Source organism: Corythoichthys intestinalis, chromosome 18, assembly GCF_030265065.1.
Source record: "Corythoichthys intestinalis isolate RoL2023-P3 chromosome 18, ASM3026506v1, whole genome shotgun sequence".
NCBI lineage: Eukaryota > Metazoa > Chordata > Actinopteri > Syngnathiformes > Syngnathidae > Corythoichthys > Corythoichthys intestinalis.
In genome coordinates this window covers 16,770,992-16,796,581 of record NC_080412.1, presented here as the reverse complement: position 1 = coordinate 16,796,581, position 25,590 = coordinate 16,770,992, and the positions used below count along the sequence as shown (strand labels likewise).

General features: G+C 40.4%; 2 protein-coding genes across 3 annotated transcripts in view; one reads left to right on the top strand and one right to left on the bottom strand.

Annotated features, from left to right (window-relative positions):
* p2rx5 (purinergic receptor P2X, ligand-gated ion channel, 5) overlaps positions 1 to 21,498 on the top strand; it is a 24,696-nt gene extending 3,198 nt beyond the window's left edge. Inside the window, 11 exon segments of the mRNA XM_057821570.1 lie at positions 1,871 to 2,021; positions 2,229 to 2,300; positions 2,668 to 2,743; positions 6,138 to 6,222; positions 6,309 to 6,389; positions 11,365 to 11,506; positions 14,411 to 14,544; positions 14,609 to 14,702; positions 14,790 to 14,855; positions 14,948 to 15,036; positions 17,231 to 21,498. Of these exon segments, the coding sequence (XP_057677553.1) occupies positions 1,871 to 2,021; positions 2,229 to 2,300; positions 2,668 to 2,743; positions 6,138 to 6,222; positions 6,309 to 6,389; positions 11,365 to 11,506; positions 14,411 to 14,544; positions 14,609 to 14,702; positions 14,790 to 14,855; positions 14,948 to 15,036; positions 17,231 to 17,480 (1,240 nt within the window). The 3' untranslated portion in view covers positions 17,481 to 21,498.
* On the bottom strand, positions 21,491 to 25,590 carry emc6 (ER membrane protein complex subunit 6). Of its 2 annotated transcripts, none has more exons than XM_057821571.1 (2): positions 25,373 to 25,590; positions 21,491 to 22,204 (listed from the first exon to the last, which is right to left on the bottom strand). In XM_057821571.1, exon 2 carries the CDS (start codon positions 22,159 to 22,161, stop codon positions 21,829 to 21,831), a length of 333 nt encoding a protein of 110 aa, XP_057677554.1. In that variant the 5' UTR covers positions 22,162 to 22,204; positions 25,373 to 25,590; the 3' UTR covers positions 21,491 to 21,828. The 2 variants fall into 2 exon arrangements, with proteins under 2 accessions (XP_057677554.1, XP_057677555.1); XM_057821572.1 differs by having other exon boundaries at positions 21,491 to 22,192.

The following is a 25,590-nucleotide window of genomic DNA, read 5'->3' as shown; positions in this document are numbered from 1 at the left end:
GGACAGAAAAACACACATAATAGGACACCTTGCAGCTTCCTTTTTTATATTGTCCTTATTGAAAGGATCTGCTGCATCATAAATTATTTTGTGGGTTTCCACCTCCATGATGAAGCGCTCATCATCCATCTTCGCTCGTGTTTAAACCGTGATTAGGCACCTGGGTTGTTACGTCCAGGCCCAGCTCCGCCCATTTTGCCGGATGCGTGTCCGGCAAAAATAGAAAATAGCCTATACCATCCGGCGGGCATGCGGCACGCCGGAGGTGGTACGCAGTCAAGCCGGAGCACTGACGCGGCCGGTATACGTTGAACAATAGGATATAATGGGAACGGATTGGCTCCGGCGCTATTTTTTGCCGGAGTCGGAACGCAAACGCAATGATCACGCATGCGGTGTACTTGGGCCTTAAGTCACCGCTGACGTAATGTGTGAAGGAATAAAGTTTGATTGAAAAAAAAAAAAGTGACAGGAAGTCACCACTGTTCTGGCTAGCGGTGGTTCGATTCCAGCTGGTGACGCATCCCACCCCCGTCCTCCCATTGACTTCTTTTCGTCTTTTCTGCTGTTTTCGTGGACATTCGCCCAATTTTTTTCATTTTCTCTCCCATTTTCCCCCTCTTTCTTTTCCCTCTTTCCCCCGCTCAGGCTGGCTGTTATGCCCTGGCCCTTGCGGTAGCAGAAGTCTGCTAGCTTAAATGCAATAAAATGCAAACATTCTTTAAAAAATATATTTTTTACTATGCTCTTTACAAATTGGTTAAACACACATTCCCACAAAAAAGGTTAAATATACCTATAAACTAAATTACGAATGCATTAAAAAAAACTAGGGCTGTCAAACGATTAAAATTTTTAATCGAGTTAATTACAGCTTAAAAATTAATTAATCGTAATTAATCACAATTCAAACCATCTATAAAATATGCCATATTTTTCTGTAAATTATTATTGGAATGGAAAGATAAGACACAAGATGGATATGTACATTCAACATACGGTACATAAGTACTGTATATTTGTTAATTATAACAATAAATGAACAAAACTGCTTTAACATTATTAACATTCTGTTAAAGCGATCCATGGATAGAAAGACTTGTAGTTCTTAAAAGATAAATGTTAATACAAGTTATAGACAATGCTCATGGGTGCTGAAGCCCATAAAATCAGTCGCACCCAAGCGCCAGCAGAGGGCGACAAAACTCCAAAAAGCACAAGTAACAAGTGGACATTGCACTGTGCTGTCATTTTAATCTGTTTGAGCGGGGCATGTGCGTTAATTGCGTCAAATATTTTAACGTGATTAATTTTTAAAATTACTTACCGCCCGTTAACGCGATAATTTTGACAGCCCTAAAAAAACATAAGCTCAAACAAAAACAAAAACCTAGCTTATGTTGGTCTTAACAGAGAGCAGCTGGATTCAGCCATGTGAAATGAGTTACCGGTATATCATATTCACTGTTGCTACTAGAGGGTATTGTATCCTAAATGAAAATATTTTCAAAACAAACCATTACGATGCCAATTTAATTAAACAAATACTCAAAGCGCCATAATTTAATTTGTATCTTTTTTCTAATCGAATTACTTTAATTAATTGATTAATCATTGCAGCACTACTAATTTCGGCCGCTTGTATCCGGGATCTTGTTTTTTTGGTCACGACCCATAGCTCGTGACCATAGGTGAGGGTAGGAACGTAGATAGACTGGTAAATCGAGAGCTTCGCCCTTCGGCTCAGCTCCTTCTTCACCACTACGTATCGTTGCAGAGTCTTCAGAGTTTCTTTTAATCATTCTGTGGCACACAAACAAAAGAAAATGGCTCCTCCCTTATGTACTTTACAGTTAATTCTGTGCCTTAGGTGGGTGTTTGTCATGAAGAAGGGCTACCAAGAGAGAGAGGAGGCCATCCAGTCCTCTGTCATCACCAAGCTCAAAGGTGTCACTCTGACCAACAACTCCGAGAGCGGGCTTCACCTCTGGAGCTCGGAGGACTACGTCATTCCACCAAATGTAATGTATTCTAAAATCTCCTTTAGTAGACTATCAGAACCTTCATCAATGTGCTTCTTGTCAAGATGGATTATGACTTGGGTGCATGTCCATTAGCAGCAGCAGCTGCCTAAATAGATTTAACAGCATTGATTTTCCTCAGAGTGTAATTCATTTAACCTTTTCTTTCTTCATCAGAATGACTAAACTCCTGATTGCATTGTGCAGGGTGAACAGGTTTTCTTCGTGGTAACAAATTACATCGAGACCCCCAATCAGAGACTGGGTTTCTGTGCAGAGGTGAGTATGCTAGACATCAACTCTATTTGAAGTTGGATGGCTGGCAACGAATAAACATTTGCTGCTACACTGTCACAGTTCAAATGGATTGGATGTCTACTAGAAATTAACTCATTTAATATTAATTCAGTTGTTTTGTGTGTTTTAAAAAAAAAAATTTTTTTTAGAGTTTATTAGAAATGTCAGTCTTATTTTCTTGTTTTTACTCCAATTCTATTAGAGATATGCATGTACCAGAAGAATTTAGGCTTTTACCATATTTCTTGTAGCATTTCATGTAGTCAGACAGAGTACATCAGCTAATTCTGTCATGATCGACAGTAAATCATTTACATTTGCATCACTCAATTTTTCCCCCAAATCACAGAGTTTCAAAGTACCCGACGGGCAGTGTCTTAGCGATGATGACTGCATTGAAGGAGAGACTGTCATAGCAGGACATGGTAAGAACTATTTATTAAAGATACACGATAATATCGGTGGCCGATAATTATCGGCCGATAATGGCAATTATGACGTCACACAGATAATCCAGATAATAAAAAATCCAACCGATAATGCAATCCGATAATTATATACTTGATTTAGCCTCCAAATGTGCACAACCGAAGAATTCAGCACGCCGCCTCCTCAACCCCTCCCCTCTCTGAAGCCCCTGAGGGAGGAGGGGTTGAGGAGGTGGAGTTACACGACAAGAAATAGTTGATTATGGCGGCTGTTACTAAAAAAACGACGCTCTCGCCATTTGCGAAACATGTACCGCAGAAGTTCCATGAGGCCGAAAGAAAGCGTCCTCATTCAAAACCACTAACCAAGCATCCAATTAAAACTGCATCACAAAGATTTTTGGAACGAATACCAGGCTGCTGCTGCTAGCGGGAATGCTAAAGCTATTGTAAACACTAAGTTAAACTAGGGGCTTGTGACGATACAGAGTCGGGTTGTTTGGGAAAGCAGCCCAAGGCGGGTGGTAAACTCGCATCTAAGGCTAAACACCGGCACAACTGGAGACCGATAGTCGGCAAGTAGCCGTCTTCCGACGGAGCCCGCCGCTCTGGCCGGTCCGGCAGGCCGCCGCCGCCTCGCCGTTGGCGGGGCGGGCAGAGCCCGGTTCCCCAGCTTCAGGACCTCCGGCGAACACCCCGGTTTCTCGAGCGTTCCCTCACGGCGTGTGAGCAGAGCCAGGCCCCGAATACGCCGCGGCAAACCGGCCGGTGCGGGCGGATTATCCGGTACGAACGTAGCCGCCGCCGAGACGAGACGAGATTTTTTTTTTTTAACCGAAATGACCCGAGAGCCAAAGCCCTGGATAAAAAAATAATGCAGTTTATACAACCACCATTCTTCATGAAAAACATGCCAATCACATTTTCACCACTACATTTGGAAAAGTGATGTCCAGTAAGCAAGCTTATCATGACGGCACAGTGGTTAGATGATAATTTAAACATGGAGAAAACGAAGTCAGCCCCTCAATAATCCATTCAGTATGTAAAATGACGAGCGGTCAGATGACTTTGTAATGCTGCCTTTATTTTCGGCTTAACAAAACTCAGGCACAAAACAACACGCACGGAGATGCGAGCTCCAACTGCATCCAAATAGTACTGCCGTTTATCAGTTTAGCTGCTGTAAAGCGAATGTCGCGACTCGTGAGTGCCGCAAATGTAAACAAAGTGCTGCAGAATGGGTACATGACATCTCGCTCTTTTGAGTTAATCATTTTCACAGTGTGCAACAAAGCATATAACATTAGCAATCACTTTTCAAATTAATTTAATTTATTTGTCTGCTGAATTACTGTCACAGTAGATAATCTAAACTTTTTAGTGGCACTTATTAACACTTATTAATTTAAATATGCACATTCCTGTTGTAATGAAATAACAATAATATTCTGTAGCCACAAATATTCAAAATCTTTTCTTCTTCCAAGTTTTTTTTAGGATTAAGTATAATAATGTATTGCTTAAAATAAGGCTGTTAAGAATATTTTCAGCTAGCTATTTTTCTTCCAAGAAATCTGAGAGAAATACACCTGAAGCGCTGGCAGATAATTTCACTTAGTTCCAATAGATTTACACTTAAAACTGACTAGTTTTAAGGAAGTGTGTTTTGCAGTGTATTAATGTTATGTTAGGAATAGCTTACTTTTAAAGGCATTTTTGTGCAACTTAGGTATTTACTCTGAAAGTAATTGTTGCCAGAAGTTTACCATTACACAATGTCAGACAATGTCATTATTTAGATGTTGGAATTGACGACTTGTTCATATTTTATGTTGAAAAAAAAAGAGCAATAAATTATATTTTTGCACAGTAATATTTTCTTTTGTTTAAAATTTTACATAAATCTTTTAATAGAATTATCGGCTTGACATTATCAGTTATCGGTAGGAATGAGGAGGAAATTATCGGTTATCGGTATCGGTTGAAAAATGTATTATCGTGCATCACTACTATTTATTGCCAAAAATCATTCACTATTTAAATGAATGAGTTTAAAAGATACAATACACAGGGTTAGGAGTTTAGTTCAGTTGCTACATCAGTGATGTAACCCAAATTGGGCAAAACAGTGCCATAGTTTATCATTATTATGTTTAATGTTTTAAGACAAGACCTTCTGTGGAGAAAAAAATATAAGATTTTTTTTTTTTTAAATTGCAAATACCGTGAAAAATCGAAAAACTGCCATTAAGAAAGTGTCTCCTCAATTAAGCCAAAAGTCCCATTCAAACACACTTAGCGAGTGATGTCGTGGGCTGGAGTCATCAGGGCTGGCTGTTTACCAATTTTGTGGCTTCTTTTGTCCGTACCTTAACTCATTGGCTGAAATTGACGGCGCTTAAACGTCCAATCACTTTTGAATTTTTTTTTCATTCACCCCTCTCATTTAAAATGCATTGGACAACTTGCATCATCAAAGGCAAATAAAAAAAACATTAAAACAGTCCTCCCAATTGCTTGCTTGAAACTCAAAGCCACACAATTTTATGTACAATGCCGTTTGCCGTTTATCCATTAGCGTAGGTTTGCATAGGGGACAGAGGGACAAAACACTATACCAACTTTTCAGGATGCACAAATTGTCCCCACCAACTTTTAAGCAACCTTATTTGCGTTATAGAATTACTTCAGTTATATAGGCCATTTAGATTTTCTCCCCACGTTTTAATTGTTGTAACTGACCCCACCTTTAAATTATTTTTTTATTATTAGAAGGTTTTTTTCAGCCAGCAGCAGCCACTGTAAGAAATGTAAAAAGACTTCAATGTTGTGGAAGTGAGGAACACACCATTAATTTTGCAACTGAAAGTCCAATCTGCATCAGAGTTAACATAACATTAAACTGTGTGAACTTGCTAACCTGCAAAACTCTGTGTGTCCTCCTTTATGTGTTTTCTACAGCTGACGTGAAATAAACTGTGGGACATGTATGTGGTCTTAAAGCAGCCCACAGGAGCTTTCATGTTTTTGTTGAGTTTGGCTGTGCTTGTGGACAAAAGCAGATTATGGATTATTTTAGTGATGTTCAAATAATGCAATTTAAATTTGCTCGTAAAATCCAGACATTTTTTTGGGCAGTTTTCAAAATGTTCCTTTTTGTCAAGTCAATACAGATTTATTGTGCAGTGATAATTACAAATGTCCCGTCACCAGCAAAACGTGTACGTTCTGGTTACGCCATATCGTCCCCACCAATGTTGATCCCAAACCTTCGCCCCTGCATTTATCCATCACCATTTCACACCGTAATGATTTAGGAATCACCTCTCTAAGGCCGAACATGCCCTCTAAGGCCGAACATGCCAAGAATCTTTGTTCTCTCCATCAGGGATTAAAACAGGCTTGTGTATAAACAGCACCGGGACCTGTGAGATCCATGCCTGGTGTCCTGTAGAATACAGCAAGAGACCCACGTGAGTACCTCAAGACATTTTCACACCGTCTATTTTTTACAGATACAGCCTATATGAAGCAACTGTTCCACTTCCTTTCTTTGCAGAGTGCCATTACTGAGCCAAGCTGAGAACTTCACCGTTTACATTAAGAACTTCATCAGGTTTCCAAAGTTCGACTTCTCCAAGTAAGTGTCTACAGGTGGTGCTGAATGTTGACATGCCTATAGCCTTATTCCATAGTTTAGTAAGTGAGCTGAGAAATATATGCAGCCCGAGGATGTTTTAAATAGCTTAACAGAGCAGAGAGCCTTCTATTAATATGGCCTGTGCATTGCACTCAATGATACAGTGAGAGTCATGCGAAACGCCCTTGACAGAAAGCCTAACTGTAGACAGGTGTCACGCAAGATGGACTTCCCCTCTCGTCACTTTCAAGTGTTACGGAGAGATGACAGTAGTCACGGCAATCATGTACGACATCAGCTCACTAAAATGAAGCACGTCTTTCTTCGGGTTCTTGACTACTCGCAGTCTTTTTGAGCGGATGTGTGAAACATAAGGCACCATTTACTGGCATGGAGAAACTCAACACCCTCATAGTTCATTTTCAAATTAAGCAAGCACGCTAATTCTATGGTTACAGCTGAAGGACAGATAAGTGATTTTGCACGTTGAGGAATGTAAGCTGAGAAAGCTTTTTAAAGCTGCTCAGCATTCAGAGAGTAATTATTTTTATGAATGCTTTTAGACCAACCAGGCATAGACTTCATATATACACTCACCGGCCACTTTATTAGGTACACCTGTCCAACTGCTCGTTAACACTTAATTTCTAATTAGCCAATCACATGGCGGCAACTCAGTGCATTTAGGCATGTAGACATGGTCTAAGACAATCTCCTGCAGTTCAAATCGAGAATGAGTATGGGGAAGAAAGGTGATTTGAGTGACTTTGAACGTGGCATGGTTGTTGGTGCCAGAAGGGCTGGTCTGAGCATTTCAGAAACTGCTGATCTACTGGGATTTTCACGCACAACCATCTCTAGGGTTTACAGAGAATGGTCCGAATAAGAAAAAATATCCAGTGAGCAGCAGTTCTGTGGGCAGAAATACCTTGTTGATGCCAGAGGTCAGAGGAGAATGGCCAGACTGGTTCGAGCTGATAGAAAGGCATCAGTCACTCAAATAACCACCCGTTACAACCAAGGTAGGCAGAAGAGCATCTCTGAACGCACAGTACGTCGAACTTTGAGGCAGAAGACCACGCCGTGTGCCACTCCTTTCAGCTAAGAACAGGAAACTGATGCTACAATTTTCACAAGCTCATCGAAATTGGACAATAGAAGATTGGAAAAACGTTGCCTGGTCTGATGAGTCTCGATTTCTGCTGCGACATTCCGATGGTAGGGTCAGAATTTGGCGTCAACAACATGAAACCATGGATCCATCCTGCCTTGTATCAACGGTTCAGGCAGGTGGTGGTGGTGTAATGGTGTGGGGAACATTTTCTTGGCACTCTTCGGGCCCCTTGGTACCAATTGAGCATTGTTGGAACACCACAGCCTACCTGAGTATTGTTGCTGACCATGTCCATTCCTTTATGACCACAATGTACCCAACTTCTGATGGCTACTTTCAGCAGGATAATGCGCCATGTCATAAAGCTGGAATCATCTCAGACAGGTTTCTTGAACATGACAATGAGTTCACTGTACTCAAATGGCCTCCACAGTCACCAGATTTCAATCCAATAGAGCATCTTTGGGATGTGGTGGAACGGGAGATTCGCATCATGGATGTGCAGCCGACAAATCTGCACCAACTGTGTGATGCCATCATGTCAATATGGACCAAACTCTGAGGAATGCTTCCAGCACCTTGTTGAATCTATGCCACGAAGAATTAAGGCAGTTCTGAAGGCAAAAGGGGGTCCAACCCATTACTAGCATGGTGTACCTACTCAAGTGGCTGGTGAGTGTATATTGACGGGACATGGGGCGCGGGGCCGATTAATAGGGGGCCTATCTCCGTCAAAGCTGACCAAGTGGAAACATGGACAAATAGCTTTTTATGTCGAAAATTCTTGTGAATATATGCGTAAATCCCTGAATTCTATATAGATATGGACGTAAAATAGTCTCGATCTTTGGTTAAAAGCAAAAAAAAACCCAAAAAAACGGGGTTAAGTAAATATGTCGAATGTGCTGCTAGTCTTTGAGCTACTGTGGCGCCGCCTTATCACCACAAAGAGCTTTGTACGTTGAAAATTCATGTGAATAAATGCGTAAATCCCTGAATTCTTTATAGATATGTACTGTACGTAAAACCGACTTGATTCTTTGTTAAAAGAGCAAGAACCGGGCAGCTTGCATTTATTTTACGTAAATATGTCAAATGCGCTGCCAGTCTTTAAACCACTGTGGTGCAGCCTTATCAGCGCAAAAAGCTTTTTTAGTTGAAAATTCTTGTGAATGAATGCTTAAATCCCTGAATTCTTTATAGATATGAATGTAAAACGTAAAATGTTGGGGATGGCGTGGCTCAGTGGTAGAGTAGTTGTCCTCCAACCCAGAAGTTGGGGGACAAGTATCCTTGAGCAAGATACTGAATCCCACATTGCTCCTGGTGCTGTGTCACCAGTAGGTGGATGGCGATGTAGTGTAAAGCGCTTTGAGCGCATTGAAAGGTGGAAAAGCGCTATACAAATATAACACCATAAAACAGTCTCGATTTTTGGTTAAAAGCAAAAGTTAGCAGTTAGCATTTTATTGTACATATATATTGCGAATTATGACGCCAATGCCGTAGCGGTTAATTTCTCCATTGATTTTTTCCACAATGTTTCAAAATGCATGCATGGTACGAAAAATATAATATTTACCTCGAATCCTCGAACAAATCACTCCTGAGACAATCCTTCCTGTTTGTATGCAGTACAGCTTCCTTACTTTTTCAACCTAAATCCGGCATTGGATCGTTGCATGCGTTTGAGAATAACTGCGACTGACTTTGACCGACTGAAGCAGAGTGTGGCACGGCCCCCTACATGAAGGCGTGGCGCAGGGACTGTGTCCCATCAATATTATTATGAGGTCTATGAACAAGGCAAGGAAAATTGATTTGTGTTGCATAATTCAATTGAAGATAATTCAAAGTGTTTTACATCACATAAAAATCAGCAAGCCGTATCATGGAGTACTACTAAATAATGCACCGATGCTGTGCAATATGTAATCTTCGAGATTTAGTTTCCAACCGCTGGTCAGCCCACACAAGATGGCCGCCAGCTTGTTGTCAATTGGATGCTGCTGTAAAAAGAGGAGCACTTGTCACTCTTTCCAAATCCCAAGATGATGATAGACATGTGGTGTGCAGTAGTCTATTGCTGTGAATGTCAATCAGTTTATCACTAGTTGACATCCTATCCATTTCAAGTGGGAGAATGGCAGCGAATGAATATTAATATTATTTTATACATTCGTTCATTCGCTGCCAACTCTCCCACTTCAAATGGATTGGATGACTAGTGCTGTTAAAGGCAGCCAAAAGGTTAAGCAGTGTGTGACCAAAGCAATGATTTTACATTCAAGTGAGTATGCTGTAATTAAGTACAGGGTTGGGCAGAGCAACATGCTTATTTAAATTTGGCGCTCTGAAGCGATGGTTGCTTTGAGGATGGTAGGGATGGACTTATTTGAGAGGATGGGGACTAAAGTTTGGTTCTTAACGTGCATCATTTATTTTGCGTTTATTTTTCAAGAACCCCGGTGAGCATCATGTACTGGACGAAGTTGGAATGCACTTTCACTGTTGAGGCATTTTTTTCAAAACGGTCGCTCAATCGTCGCAACGCAACATGCATTCTGTAGACATTTCAATATTGCCCCCCTTTCCACACCCATCTGGTTTAGTGTTGGTAGGAAACACTCATTGATCATGTTGACATAACGGTCAGATGTCACTAATTCTGCCTGTTCGTTTTCTTAAAAAAAAAACAAGGTCCAATTATGCCAACTTGCGATAGTGCACACCAATAGCGCATGTTTTGCTTATTTACAGATCCCAAAAGATGGAAGTGAGCCTCATCACAAAGTCAGGCAAGCCCAAAAGCACCTCACATGCATTTTCACGAGTAATAAATTCGCGTGGATTAAGTTCCTGCACCATAGCTGATTTGTAGGGATGTCATTTCAGTTCTTCTTGGAGGATTCGTCTCACAGAACGAGCAGACAACCCAAGAGTAGAAGCATGTTTGCGGGCAGACCGTAGGGGAGATCTCAAAACAGATTGTCTCACCGCGTCAATGTTTTGGGGTGACCTTGCTGTTTGTGGGAGGCCAGGTTTCCTTTTCTTTACATCACCCGTTTCCCTGAAGTTGTTTACCCATGAAACAATTGACTGCCAGCCAGAAACACGACCACGGGGGGCAATATTAAAATGTCTACGGAATGCACGTCGTGTTGCGACGATTGAGCGACCGCTTGAAAAAATGCCTCAACAGCGAAAGCACATTCCAACTTCGTCCACTCTACGATACTCACTGGGGTTCCTGAAAAATAAACACAAAATAAAAAAAGCACGTTAAGAACCAAACTTTAAGCCCCACCCTCTCAAATAAGTCCATCCCTACCATCCTCAGAGCAACCATTGCTTCAGGGTGCCAAATTTGAATAAGCAAGGTACTCTGCCCCACCCTGTATTAAAAGAAAAAAAAGTAAATGTATTTATTTTTTTTGTGGTGGTATAGGTAGAGTATCGGCATTGGTCGATACCAAATAGCCAGGTATCAGTGCAACTCTAGTTTTTAGCCCATATTTAGAGGCGCTAACTGTTTGAGTACACCTCAGATCTTTAGGTAATTTCTTCCAGAGGTGAGGAGCATAATAACTGAAAGCAGCCTCATCCTGCTTGGTCCTTGTTCGCGGAACACACACCACAGCGGTTCCAGATTAGCTAAGCAGTCTAGTTTCTTCGTAGGGGGGGGGCAAATCAAGCATGTACCGTATTTTGGTTCAAAGCCATTAAGTGTTTTGTAAGTAATATTTTATGGTCTATCCTTTGACTCACAGAAAGACAGTTTAACAACATAAAGGCCTATACCAAAGCAATGATGTCCCTCAGTTGTCGTACTTGACACGGCTGGTGTCATCATTTTCGCAGGTCCAACGTTCTTGACAACGCTGATGACAGTTACTTGAAAAGATGCTCCTATGACCATGTCGACCATCCTTACTGTCCCATTTTTCGGCTCGGAGATCTGATCAAATGGGCTGGACACGATTTCCAAGACATGGCTGCCAAGGTATTAAAAATTGCGGTGGTTTGTCAATTTGTTGGATGGGACCCAAAAGTGCCTAGTTTTGACCAATTTGTAGTCCCACTAGTCAATTTTGAAGACTGGAGTAGTTTCAATACAGTTTATAATAAATATAAATTTTCACAGATAATAATAATGTAATATGAGCAGTATCTGCATATCTGTTTGTCATGCAAAGCAAATTTTGTAATCTGTATAATGGGATATTTACAGCAAAAGATATTAACCGGTAACACTTTATTTGACAGCGGCATTATAAGACTGTCACAAGACCAAATAAACCACCATGAAGCTTTGAACCAATTGACTGCAAAGCTTCATTGCTTCAATAAGCTTCTTTTTTATCATCACTGCTCCCTTGGGGTACACGGTCAACCTCTGCTGTCAACAGTGTTTTCGTCTTACATGCCTCTTAGCATGCATTGCAGCGCTAAATATGTAAATAACAATGAAAATTCATGTTCTGTGCGAATAATTTCTTCAGTTACTGTTCAAGTTGTTTCATTAATTGGTAGTTATGGTATTTGGTAACACTTTATTTGACAGTGGCGCTTTAAGGATGTCATAAGACCATCATAATTATGACATGACACTGCCACGAATGCTTATGAAAGATGTCATTTTGTTTCATTCAATTCAATTTTATTTGTATAGCGCTAAATCACAACAAGGTTGTCTCAAAGGGCTTTGCAGAGGCAATATGATACACAATCAGAAACAGCAAATGAAGCAACAAAGATGAATAAATAAAGTTCAAGTCCTGGGCATCCCCCATCCTTAGACCCTCCATGTCAGCAAGGAAAAACTCCAAAAACTTCAGAGTCTTTGGGAGAAAATGAGAAACCTTGGGGAGTACCACAGTCAGGAGAGATCCACTCCCAGGACGGATAGACAGGAAGCACCAGGACTGCTAATGGGAATTAGCAGGCGAAGTTACAGTCCGTAAAGATGCAGTGGAGTAAAGGAACAAGAAAAGGTCCATCTAGCCAGATGAGACGGGGGTAGCAACGAGGACGTCCATCCAGCCAGGGGTCCGGACAGTCAGGAGGCTGCAGCTGAAAAATAGCCCCTCCCCAGATTGGAGGGGGGAAAGGGGACACCGGGTGACTAGTGATGAAGAGACTAGACAACTGGATATTAACATTGGAAAATAGAAATAAAGTAAGACAAGTGGTAGGTAGAGTGAGAAAAAGGAGATAGAACTCAGTGGCTGTACTTCCCCCAGCATTATAACTTCTAGTGCAGCTTAGACTAAACTGTGAGTCTACTCCGACTTAAACTAGCCTGACCATAAGCTTTGTCGAATAGGAACGTTTTAAATCTAATCTTAAATGTGCAGACTGTCTCGGCTTCTTTAATATTAGCTGGAAGCTGATTCCATAAAACGGGAGCTTGGTGGCTAAAGGCTCTAGCTCCGACAGTACTTTTAGAAACCCTGGGAACTACCAGTAGACCTGCATTCTGATATCGGAGTGTTCTGTTGGGGCGGTATGGAACCAGAGCATCGGTGAGATAAGATGGCCCCAAACCATTAATGGTCTTAAATGTAAGAAGGAGGATTTTAAATTTAATTCTAAACTCGACTGGAAGCCAGTGAAGGGCCTGGAGCACAGGGGTGATGTGCTCTCTTCTATTGGTTCCTGTTAAAAGTCTTGCTGCTGCGTTTTGGACTAGCTGAAGACCTTTTAGAGAACTTTTAGGACAAGCTGCAAGTGGGGAGTTACAGTAATACAATCTCGATGTAACGAACGCGTGAATTGATTTTTCTGCATCGTTTTAAGATAAAATATTTCTAATTTTGGCTATGTTGCGCAGGTAAAAGAAGGCTGTTCTGCAGGTTTGTTTAATGTGAGCTTTAAACGATAAGTCAGGGTCGAATAGAACTCTTAGGTTTTTAACTGTGGTGCTGGAGGCTACACTTACATTGTCCAGAGTGACTATCTGGGCAGCTGAAGAGTCTCTCACACTTTTCAGGCCTCTTATAAGGACTTCTGGTTTTTCAGGGTTAAGTAGAAGATAGTTAGTGCTGATCCAGGTATTTATATCTCGGACGCAGGTGCTTAGTTTGTCCACTTGCCTGATCTGCTCAGGTTTAATTGATAAATACAGTTGTGTTTCATCAGCGTAATAATGAAAGTTAATGCTATGTTTTCTGATGATATTACCTAGAGGAAGCATATACAGCATAAACAAGATGGGCCCGAGGACCGATCCTTGCGGCAAACCATAACTAACTCTAGAGTACGGTGATGATTGCTGGTTTACATTGACAAACTGGTACCTATTAGATAAATATGATTTAAACCAGCAGAGCGCTGCTCCTCTAATGCCTATGTCACATTCTAGTCTCTGCAATAAGATATTATGGTCGATTGTGTCAAAGGCTGCACTCAGGTCCAACAGAACCAGGATCGAGACTAATCCAATGTCAGCGGCTAGTAACAAGTCATTAGTTACTTTGACTAATGCAGTTTCAGTGCTATGATGAGCTCGAAAGCCAGACTGGAAATGTTCAAATAAACTATTGTTCTGTATTTCATCCGGCCAATTATCTCCCTTTTGAATGGATGTGAAAGATCCAGGTTGGAAATGAATGGAGTTAGTGACAGAATTTGCCGGATGACACTTAATGACATCTGTCATAAGTATTCATTAATGCTCATGATCATTTCATGTCATACATAAGGCGGTTTTATGGTGGTCTTATGACGCTGCTGTCAAATAAAGTGTTATCTATTAACCCAAATAAATCAACAAATAAGCCTCACCGGACTATAAGCCACAAAATTCAAAATGAGAGAAAAAAGTAGCTCCTATAATCAGAAATTACGGTATATCTTTTTCATTTCTATCTATTTTTATATTATTTCTTAAATTGTTTTGTTTCAGGGCGGCTCTGTTGGCATCCTAATAGAGTGGTACTGTGATTTGGATAAAGATTACTCTAAATGTAACCCACAGTATAGTTTCACCCGTTTGGACAACAACGTGAACAACTCTGTCACATCAGGATACAACTTCAGGTATGCCATTTCACTATTACTCCTTGCCTTTCTCACTAAACCATCTGATGTAATTGCTTTGCAGATACGCCAAATACTTCAAGGATCAAAATGGGGAAAACTTTCGCACTTTGTATAAAGTATATGGGATTCGCTTTGACATCATGATCAATGGACAGGTAGTAGCTGTGACTGCAGAACATTGGAACAAAGGGTATTCCAGAAATAGTCACTGCACTGAATTTTGTGGGTTTTTTCCATTGCAGGCAGGGAAATTTAATATTATTCCCACAATAATCGCCATTGGTTCTGGAGTTGCTCTTCTAGGAATCGTAAGTTACTGTATCTTTATTTCAGCTGATGGGTTAAATGACAATGAGCATTTGGCGAACATTGTTTAAAAAGTTGGGAATTTTCATTTCAGGGAGCCTTTGTGTGCGATATGATCTTGCTGTACATGATGAACACCAGCTCCTTCTATCGAAACAAGAAATTTGAGATCATCAATTTCAAGTATGATGTATAGTAATGTTTTCAAAGTGTTAGAATTGCAAATGTCTGTTATTTTAACTACTGTAATTTTTGGACTAGGCATGTGCCGGTATGATATTCTGACGATATGATAACCTTCAGCCAAAATATCACAGTTTCACAGTATTTCGGTACTGCAATTACAGCTCTAAAATCTGTTACTTTGAGATATCTGGGTTTACAAAAAAAGAAGCTTTTTTTCATTGAATAGGATTTTTATTTTTCAAAACATATTAGCAAATTGGAACATAAGGATAATGTGAAGTTAAAATAATTTAAAAAAATATATATATATTCTAAATAAAATTAAAAATAAATGCAGTCCTTTAGGTGAGCCGAAACCCACAGCTACAGCTCAACATTATTACCATCAGAACAAAAGTAATTGAATTATTTTCCATAAAAAGCACGTGTGTATGACTCGTATCATGTTTACATTATACACACACTCTTTCGCAACACAGACAGTTGCCAGAGAGAAAAAAAACACACGTTTTACCACCGCTAGACATACTAAACATGCTGGAGTTAACTCTCTTAGCTGGTGGGAAATGTTCATGACAGTGTTTATTAACCTTTAATTTTGTATAAATGCGAAATCATATTGAAGGTATTGCCTCCTCGGCAGCCACTCTCTGCAAACATGTTTTACATGTCGGTTGGCCGTCCTCTTCTAAGATGCGGTCGACCGTAACTTTTCTGTAACCGAAGTATTCCCATACCAGCGATTTCGTTTTCGTCGATAGGGGAAAAAATCAGGAGTTTCACCTCCTCCAGCCATTGTTTAGCACAGCTGAAGCACTGAAACTAAGCAACAACCGGTGGAGGAGGGTTGAGTCTTACAGCTGCATGCGAGGGATTTCTCCATGCATTTTTTAGAAATAAAAATAGTTAATATCTTAGGGATGGTAAGACACATAATTTTTGCGGTTTTAAAACCTTGACATTTTCATACCACGGTATACTTTGAATACCGGTAATTGGCACAGGCCTATTTTGGACTGTAAGCCGCTAATTTTTCCTTCATTTTGAATCCTGCTCTGAAAGTCCAGTGTAGCTTATTTGTTCATTTTTTTTTTGTGTTAATAGGTAACACTGTATTTGACAGCAGCATCATAAGACTGTCATAAGACTGTCATAACTATGACATAACACTCATATGGGCATTAAAGAATGCTTATGAAAGATGTCATGAAGTGCCATCTGAAAAATTTAGTCACTAACTCCATTTATGTCCAGCTCGGATCTCTTACATCCATTCAAAAGTAAGATAATTTGCCGGAAGACAATAAATGACATCTGTCATAAGCATTTATTAATGCTCATGACAGTCTCATGTCATAATTATGACGGTGTTATGGCGCCGCTGTCAAATAAAGTGTTACTAAATACCATAACTAGCAATTAATGAAACAACTGGAACAGTAACTGAAGAAATAATTAGCACAGAACATGAATTTTCATTGTTATTTACATATTTAGCGCTGCAAAGCATGCTAGGAGACATGTCGCACGAAAATAGTGCTGACAGCAGAGGTTGACCGTGTACCCCAAGGGAGCAGAGTTGGATAAATGAAGCTCCTTTGCCAATTGGTTCAAAGCTTCATTTTTTTAAATTTGGTCTTATGACAGTCTTATAATGCCAGCCTATTATGCTTATATTACGGTAGTACTCATTTGACTCATTGTCTGCCATTGCCGGCGCTACATGTCCCAATTAATTTTGACTGGGTGGGGTGAATGAATGAACTTTCATTCGAAAAATGGATTGGAAATCCTGCGCCGCCGTTAATGGCACTGAAAGATCGCAGCCAGTCCTCTCTGTTTAAATGAGTTGGACTTCTTTTGTTGTCAATTGTCGTTATGTACTTAGGCAAAACACGTCACTCTTCTTTGAAAGTAGCGTGAGAACGATTTGATGATGGTGTGAATTGGCTGCCTCACTTCTGTAAGACTGCCCCTACATTAATCCAATGTATTATATTTGTTATCATAAAAAACAAGTCACATGTCCTATAAAGTGTTATTGCTAACACACTGTATTGAAAAACACCATGACTATGAAGTGGAAACACTTTGAAGAATGTCAAATGACAAAATGTCATCTCCTCTGACTTCAAAGTTTTTCCTAATCAAATTTTCCATCTTCTGGTTTATCTCTTTGTGAATATTACAGGAAAGAGCGGAACTCAATCAGGGAAAAGAAGACACGGGAAAGGTTAAGAAAATCCAAGAAATTAGCTTTAGAAAAAGAGGCTGTCAATACCACGAATGAGGATATCGAAGCCACGGGGGCTCAGAACGAGCCCAACAAGGACAAGCGGGGTCCCACCATTCCACGCAACACGGGGCAGCGGTACACTTCTACCCTCTCTCCCCAGGGTGCAGAACCAAAGCATCACATCACGTTCGCCTCACGCAATTGAAAATGGAAGTCACTGATCACTTTACTGACAGAGTGCTGGCTCGCCACCTGCTTTAGTGATTCTTTTGCCATGAGGGCGGGGCGACTAGTCAAGACAACTGCACTGTGTAAAGACCGACGCAGAAATGTAGTTGCTGGCTGATGAGTGAATCGCAACTCAAAATGGCATTTTGAGGGATAGGCGTCCAAGCTCTTTTAATCCTTCTGCTGTGAATTCCAATGAGTTTATCAGTAGTAGACATCCAAACCATTTGAAGTGGGAGGGTGGCACTGTAAGTTAACAAGTGCTGAATTCTGTGCTGCTTATCCTCACAAGGGTGCTAGAGCCTATCCTGGTAAACTATGAGCAGGAAACACAGTACATCCTGACATGGTTTCCAGCCAAGCACAGAAAATTGACCTAAATGTTTTAATAACTGCTTATATTAATAGTTTAAAGTATATAAACATAAATATACAGTGGGGCAAATAAGTATTTAGTCAACCACCAATTGTGCAAGTTCTCCAACTTGAAAAGATTAGAGAGGCCGGTAATTGTCAACATGGGTAAACCTCCACCATGAGAGACACAATGTGGAAGAAAAAACCCCAGAAAATCACATTGTTTGATTTTTAAAGAATATATTTCCAAATTAGAGTGGAAAATAAGTATTTGGTCACCTACAAACAAGTAAGATTTCTGGCTGTCAAAGAGGTCTAACTTCTTCTAACGAGGTCTAACGAGGCTCCACTCGTTACCTGTATTAATGGCACTTGTTTTAACTCATTATCGGTATAAAAAAACACCTGTCCACAATCTCAGTCAGTCACACTCCAAACTCCACTATGGCCAAGACCAAAGAGCTGTCGAAGGACCCCACAGACAAAAAATGTAGACCTGCACAAGGCTGGGAAGACTGAATCTGCAATAAGTAAAACGCTTGGTGTAAAGAAATCAACTGTGGGAGCAATTATTAGAAAATGGAAGACATACAAGACCACTGATAATCTCCCTCGATCTGGGGCTCAATGCAAGATCTCACCCCGTGGCATCAAAATGATAACAAGAACCGTGAGCAAAAATCCCAGAACCACACGGGGGGACCTAGTGAATAACCTACAGAGAGCTGGGACCACAGTAACAAAGGCTACTATCAGTAACACAATGCGCCGCCAGGGACTCAAATCCTGCACTGCCAGACATGTCCCCCTGCTGAAGAAAGTACACATCCAGGCCCGTCTGCGGTCCTGCTAGAGAGCATTTGGTTGATCCAGAAGAGGACTGGGAGAATGTGTTATGGTCAGATGAAACCAAAATATAACTTTTTGGTAGAAACACAGGTTCTCGTGTTTGGAGGAAAAAGAACACTGAATTGCACCATACCCACTGTGAAGCATGGGGGTGGAAACATCATGCTTTGGGGCTGTTTTTCTGCAAAAGGACCCGGACGACTGATCTGTGTAAAGGAAAGAATGAATGGGGCCATGTATTGAGAGATTTGGAGTGAAAATCTCCTTCCATCAGCAAGGGCATTGAAGATGAGACGTGGCTGGTTCTTTCAGCATGACAATGATCCCAAACACACAGCCAGGGCAACAAAGGGGTGGCTTCGTAAGAAGCATTTCAAGGTCGTTGAGTGGCCTAGCCAGTCTCCAGATCTCAACCCCATAGAAAATCTGTGGAGGGAGTTGAAAGTCCGTGTTGCCCAACGACAGCCCCAAAACATCACTGCTCTAGAGGAGATCTGCATGGAGGAATGGGCCAAAATACCAGCAACAGTGTGTGAAAAGCTTGTGAAGAGTTACAGAAAACGTCTGGCCTCCGTTATTGCCAACAAAGGGTACATAACAAAGTATTGAGATGAACTTTTAGTATTGACCAAATACTTATTTTCCACCATGATTTGCAAATAAATTCATTAAAAATCAAACAATGTGATTTTCTGTTTTTTTTTCCACATTGTCTCTCATGGTTGAGGTTTATCCATGTTGACAATTAAAGGCCTCTCTAATATTTTCAAGTGGGACTACTTGCACAATTAGTGGTTGACTAAATACTTATTTGCCCCACTGTACAATGATTTACAGAAGCTGCCAGAACATACCTCGGTTGAAATTGACCGTTACTGGTGTTCATAAGAAAATGAACATAAAACTTTCATTTATTTTAAAGTCACCATTTTGATTTGACAATAAAAAATACAGTGAGGAGTATAAGTATTTGCACCCCTTGTTATTTTGCAAGTTCACCCACTGAGAACATAGGTAGAGGTCTGAAATTTCAATCATAGATGCATTTCCACTTATAGAGACATAATTTAAAAAAAAAAAAATCTGAACTCACATTGTATGTATTTTTCAATAATTTATTTGTAATTTACTGGGGTTCACAAGTATTTGTACCCCATGTGTGACTCGACCTTAAAAAAGTCTACCTTACTATCCCATGAGTAACCACCCATCAACCACCCGTTTGAGCTCATTATTGTCACCTTTAGGCTACACCCCACAGTCAGTTATAATCCAACTGCTAACATGGGCAGGACCAAAAAGCTTTAAAAGACACCAGAGAAAATTGTTGAGCAACACAAAGGCTATGGGACAATGGAAAGCATCTTGGTGAGAATAAATCTACAGTTCCAGTCATTGTTAGAAAATGGAAAAGAAAAAAGTCTGATAATCTAATATAATTGGACTAGGGCTCCATGTAAAATATCTCCTCGTGGGGCATCGCGTGAGGGCTCAGCCGAGAAGTACACGACATGAGCTGGTCAATGACCTGAAGAGAGAGGGATGCACAGTTTTCAAAGGCTACTGTTAGTACACGACGCTGCAATGGTTTAAAATCATGCATTGCTCAGTAGGTTCCCGTGTTGAAGCCAGCATATGTGAATTCCCGTCTGAAGTTTGCCAGGGACCATCTGAATGATGCAGAGGGAGAAAGTCATGTGGTCTGACGAGACCAAAGTAGAACTTTTGGGTGCAAACTTTACTCATCTTATGTGGAGGAAAAAGAAGGATGAGTACAATCCCAAAAACACCATCCCCACTGTGAAGTATGGGGGTGGAAGTATTATGCTTTGGGGGTGCTTTTCGTTAAAGGGGAAAGGACGACTATACTGTATATAACAGAGTGGTGAAATGTATTGTCAGATTTTGAGCCACAACATTCTTCCCTTAGTCAAAGACTTGAAGATGAGTCGTGGCTGGATATTCCAACATGACAATGATCTGAAGCACACAGCCAAGCTGACCAAGGAGTGGCAGGCTGCATAAAAAGCATATCAAGGTTCTGAGGTGGCCTAGCCAGACTTCAATTCAATAGAAAATCTTTGGATGGAGCTGAAACTAGAGATGATTTGTGGAGGAATAGGCCAAAATCCACCCATCATCTTCCACTTGCTCCAGGGTCGGGTCGCAGGGGCAGCAGCTTTAACAGGGAAGCCCAGACTAAAATCCCTGTTTCCATATGTGAAAACCTGGTGAAGAACTACAGAAAGCATCTGACCTCCGTAATTGCAAACAAAGGCTTTTGCACTAAATGTTAGCACAGATTTTCTCCGGGGTACAAATACTTATGAACCCTAGTAATTTACAATTATCAAAAAAATCATACAATGTCAGTTCTGGATTTTTTTAAGATTATGTCTGTGAGAGTGGAAATGCATCTGTGATTGAAACTTTCAGACCTCTATTTTCCAACTGAGTAAACTTGCAAAATCACAAGGGGTGCAAATACTTCTGCTCCTCACTGAATATTGATATTCCCAAATTCAATTCATTTGTGGTTTAGCCACATTAGACCTGTCCTTCAATTGTTGCAATTAACAAAAATTACCCTAAAATTCAAATGCATTCTTTTTCATATTATCAAAAGCACCCATCAATTTTTTTTTTTGCCTTGATTCACGCAATGAATTCAACATGAGCTACATTCAATTGTTACTATGTGAGTGTATTCCTATTTATTTGAAAGGTCTTATCGTTGCAAATGAATGTATGTCTTTTCAACAGTATAAAGCTGAAAAAAATAAAATGACAACACAAATAAGTACAGAGGTATTTATTCCAATTAGTAATCACATTTCCACGTATTGATAATCGGTCCTGTACAGAAAAGTGTCAAACCAAGTTATTGTTTAGGATGTCATGTGCTACAGTCATTATTACACTACAAAATAATATAAGTCCTGGGTAGGATTAAAAAAAATGAGAGTCCTGGGGTTAATAGAAGGCATTGTTGAGTGTGTGATAAGGAAAATTGTATGTTTGTCAGCTCAGCAGGTCTACTGGAATAGCATCAAAATCTATTTTTGGCTCAACTACAGCTCAAACAAAATGGATTTAGTTTAAGGAGAATTCAGGTCATTTTAATATACGTGCACCATTCCGTATAGGAAAGTCCAGAAGAGGACGTAGGTGAAAAGACCTCCGACCAGACCACCGGTGAAAAGCAGCCGTCTGGATTTAAAGCACTTGTTCCATCGACGTCCAGCCTTGAGGATAAGCAGCAAAGACAGGAGGAACGAGGACAAAAAGTAAAAAATGAAGCCGTACAGTCCCGTCAGGCCCAGGATGCCGGCGGTCGCTCCCGACAGCGCCGACACGGAGGTGCGGCAGTAGTCCAGCACGGCGGCGTTGCCCCTCACCGCCACTTCACTGATGAACTGTGGCCCCTCTCGCTTGGCTACTACACCTGCCATCTTGACTTGGGTCGTGGCTCACGGAAAGATTCTGTAGAAAAGACTAGGGGTGTGACAAAATATCGAAATGGTGATATATCGTGATACTTTATCACAAAACGTTATCAATATGCTTCTGCCAAGAATTGAGATATCGTTTTAAAAAGGTGTCAATGTCTAAAAAAATAAAAAGGAAACCACCAAGTTGCTACCAAAATCTTCCACCATAATAGTGTCTTAGTTAACTCTAAGACTTCGCTCACTGTGCAGGATGCCGAATCCATTTAGACTAGGAAAGTTCGTTCATTCGAAACCAGAGCATTCACAGTCATTCTGTCCAATTTTCAGGGCATTTACAGGTCATTTCCTGAGTTTTGAGTCACTGCCTATTGGGTGATTCCCAGGTCACTTCCTATTCTAACTCAGGGGCCGTTTACATGGTGACTCTCCGAGAATACGAAAAATTTCAAATTTGCATTTGCGTCTCCATTCAAACAATGTCCAATTCCGCATGAAAACGATGTAGTATCAGGGTCCCCCCAGAATTGATAAATCTAAATTCAAGACTTTTAATACCTTTTTTAATGCCATTTCAACTGAAAATTAATACTTTTCTTGCACCCATTATTTAGAGCATAGTGAATATTAAATAAATAAAGCACTGAACATCAAATTTAACCTCAATTACTAAATGTGTTTGACAAAAGAATGCACATATATTGAAGATACAATTAAAACACATTTCACAGGGTTCTTTCTCGCTAACTTTTTGAAATAACTATATTTTAACGATGTATGAATGATAAACCAAGGAATACTTGTTATAAAATAAATAATTTGGATTAAAAAAACAAGGCGCATGGTCATTGCAGAGCCAGAGCGTGCCTATACGCCCTTTTTAAACTTCCCCTCTGCGAGTCCGCAAAACCGCATCGGTTTATTTATATTTAAAAAACTTTTCAGCGTTATTTCGTTGTGTAAATAAATTTATAATGATCATAAAAATATGTAGTCTATTTAAACATTAAGAAAATGTGCATTTTTTTTCTGCCAACTGAGAATTCGTTACTAAAGACAGGCTTTTATGCAGACATCGTCACAAATGTTATCACACAAAACGCGGGTCGGGCTTTAATACCCGCGGACCAGTTCGGGTCAGGCTTGATTTTTTTAGGCCCGATTTGAAAAAAAAAAGTCTTGATGAGCTTAAATTGGCTGCAGTTACGAAGTCGGGAATGCTCCCTCCGGAAAAAAAAAACACGATTTGACCAACATTATGTTTAACCAACATTTCCAGCGTTATTTCATTGTGTAAATGCGTTTATAATGATCATAAAAATATGTAAACTATTTAAACATTAAGAAAATGTGCATTTTTTTTTCCTGCCAACTGAAAATTCGTTACAAAAGACAGTTATGACAACGGGAACGCTCCCTCTGGAACAAAACACAATATGACCAACATTGTGACAGCCGATGCCGACCAAAAATGACGTAATATCCGAAACAGATCACCAATTGACTCATTTGAAGTCTATGAATGGTGGTCTGTTTTGGTGTTCAGAATCCACAATACTTCTGCCTGCAGGGTTTTCGTTCCACCGACAAACGGACGCATTCCCGATGCAGAGGTGGGTGGATTCTCCGTTTTGCCGGTTGTGGTGGTTTGGCACGCACGAGTTGCATTTCGAATTGTAGTGCAGTGCATCGTAAAAATTCTATGCGTCATCTTCGTTATGAATTTTTAAAAAAAACAAAAAAAAACGTCACGGATATAATTTAGGTTGCACTGAGATGTTCTTGAAAATTAAGACCACGGTTCAAAAATTCCAGACTTACAACAGCTAATTTAATACTTTTAATACCTTTAATAATGGAAAACTAAATTCAATGCTTTTTTAATACTTTTAATAACCCCCGGGTACCATGAGTATTCATGCCAGGCCCTAGGGGGCATTGCATATTTACTGGGCGACAGAGAATGATGCACTTTGACCCCACCAAGCTCCCTCAGCCTGGAAAAAAATATGCCCGCCCACTCGAAACAATGGCATTTTTCTTTTGTTCAAAAAGGCACAAAAATAGAAACATTCAACATATTTAATTCAAAAATATAATAAAAACAGTAAATTAAAGCCGACATTCCGTCATATTTGCTGTTTTTAATGTTTAGTAGCACTGCTGCGCACGCGCAATATGACTTGTACAAGTGCTGACGTTATCGGCACGGTCTCGCGCCGCGGGAGCCTTTGATATGCATGCCAAGGAAGCCACCCTCAATCCCCTGCAATCGGATTCTTCCACTTTGGAGGCAGGATTCAGAATTTTTCGTCTTCGCCGACACCATATGCACGCGAGGCCACTCCGCAACACAGTCATTGCGTCTTCGTGTCGCAGAGTAGCCATGTAAACTGCCCCTCCAAATAAACAGGAAGTGACCCGTAAAATACCCCAAAATCAACAGGAAGTGACTGAAAATCAACAGGTAAATGACTTTAAATAGCCCAAAATTACCTCATTGCCTGGCATTGGCTGTCACTGACAGCCATAGACACCCAATCCGTTTGAAGTGGGAGGGCGGCAGCGAATGAACGAACATCCCTCCCACTTCAAACGGATTTGACGTCTACTAGTGATAAAACTTATTCCAATTCACATCAGAAGCTTGTTTTTATGTTTATTAGTTGTTTGCATTATATTCTAGAATGCTTTCCTGACCAATGTATCGATAATCGTTGTATCACCATATCGTCAGATCGTTTATCGTGAGCTTTGTATCGCAAATGGTATCGTATCGTGAGGTACCAAGAGGTTCCCACTCCTAGAAAAGACGATGTAAAAACACCCCCCTTAAAAAAAAAAATCCACCTTAACCCTATAAGGCTCTCAATTTAACTCCTTGCCTGCAATTGACGGCGCTATACGTCCAATTCATTTCTGACCAAAATAGTCAAATGAAGGTTCATTCCTTCAACCTAGCCAAAATGTTTGCTGATGACAAATAAATGCCGGAAGGCGTTGATAGCTTTACAACAGATGGATTCTACTACGTAGATATATCAAAAATACGTAACTCTAGGCGACGAAACTGCTAATTAGAACAGCAAATGGGTTGTGTGACTATGGTAAAGTGACCAAAGAGACTTTTATTTCACCGTTAAATTGAATCCGTTATCTAGCATCGCTAACGTCATAGCGTTCATATGCTATCCAAGAGCCGAGTGGTTCTTACCGGAAGCAATAAAGAAGGGGTTTCTCTGCTCCTCACAGCTTGCTCACAAATACATCGCGTGTATAAAGTCTTATTTTGTCGACTTGAACAGAGAACGACATTAAATGTTAACGACAACGACGAGGGAAAGTCATATTCTTTTTTCTTTTTCTGTAGTGGGAGTCCTTGCCAATCAGTCTCCGTCCATGCTATTCGCAATGGGTTGTGGGAACCGGAAA

Excerpts from the sequence above, each read along its gene's own strand:
- emc6 (XM_057821571.1), bottom strand. The coding sequence starts at position 22,161 with ATGGCAGGTGTAGTAGCCAAGCGAGAGGGGCCACAGTTCATCAGTGAA.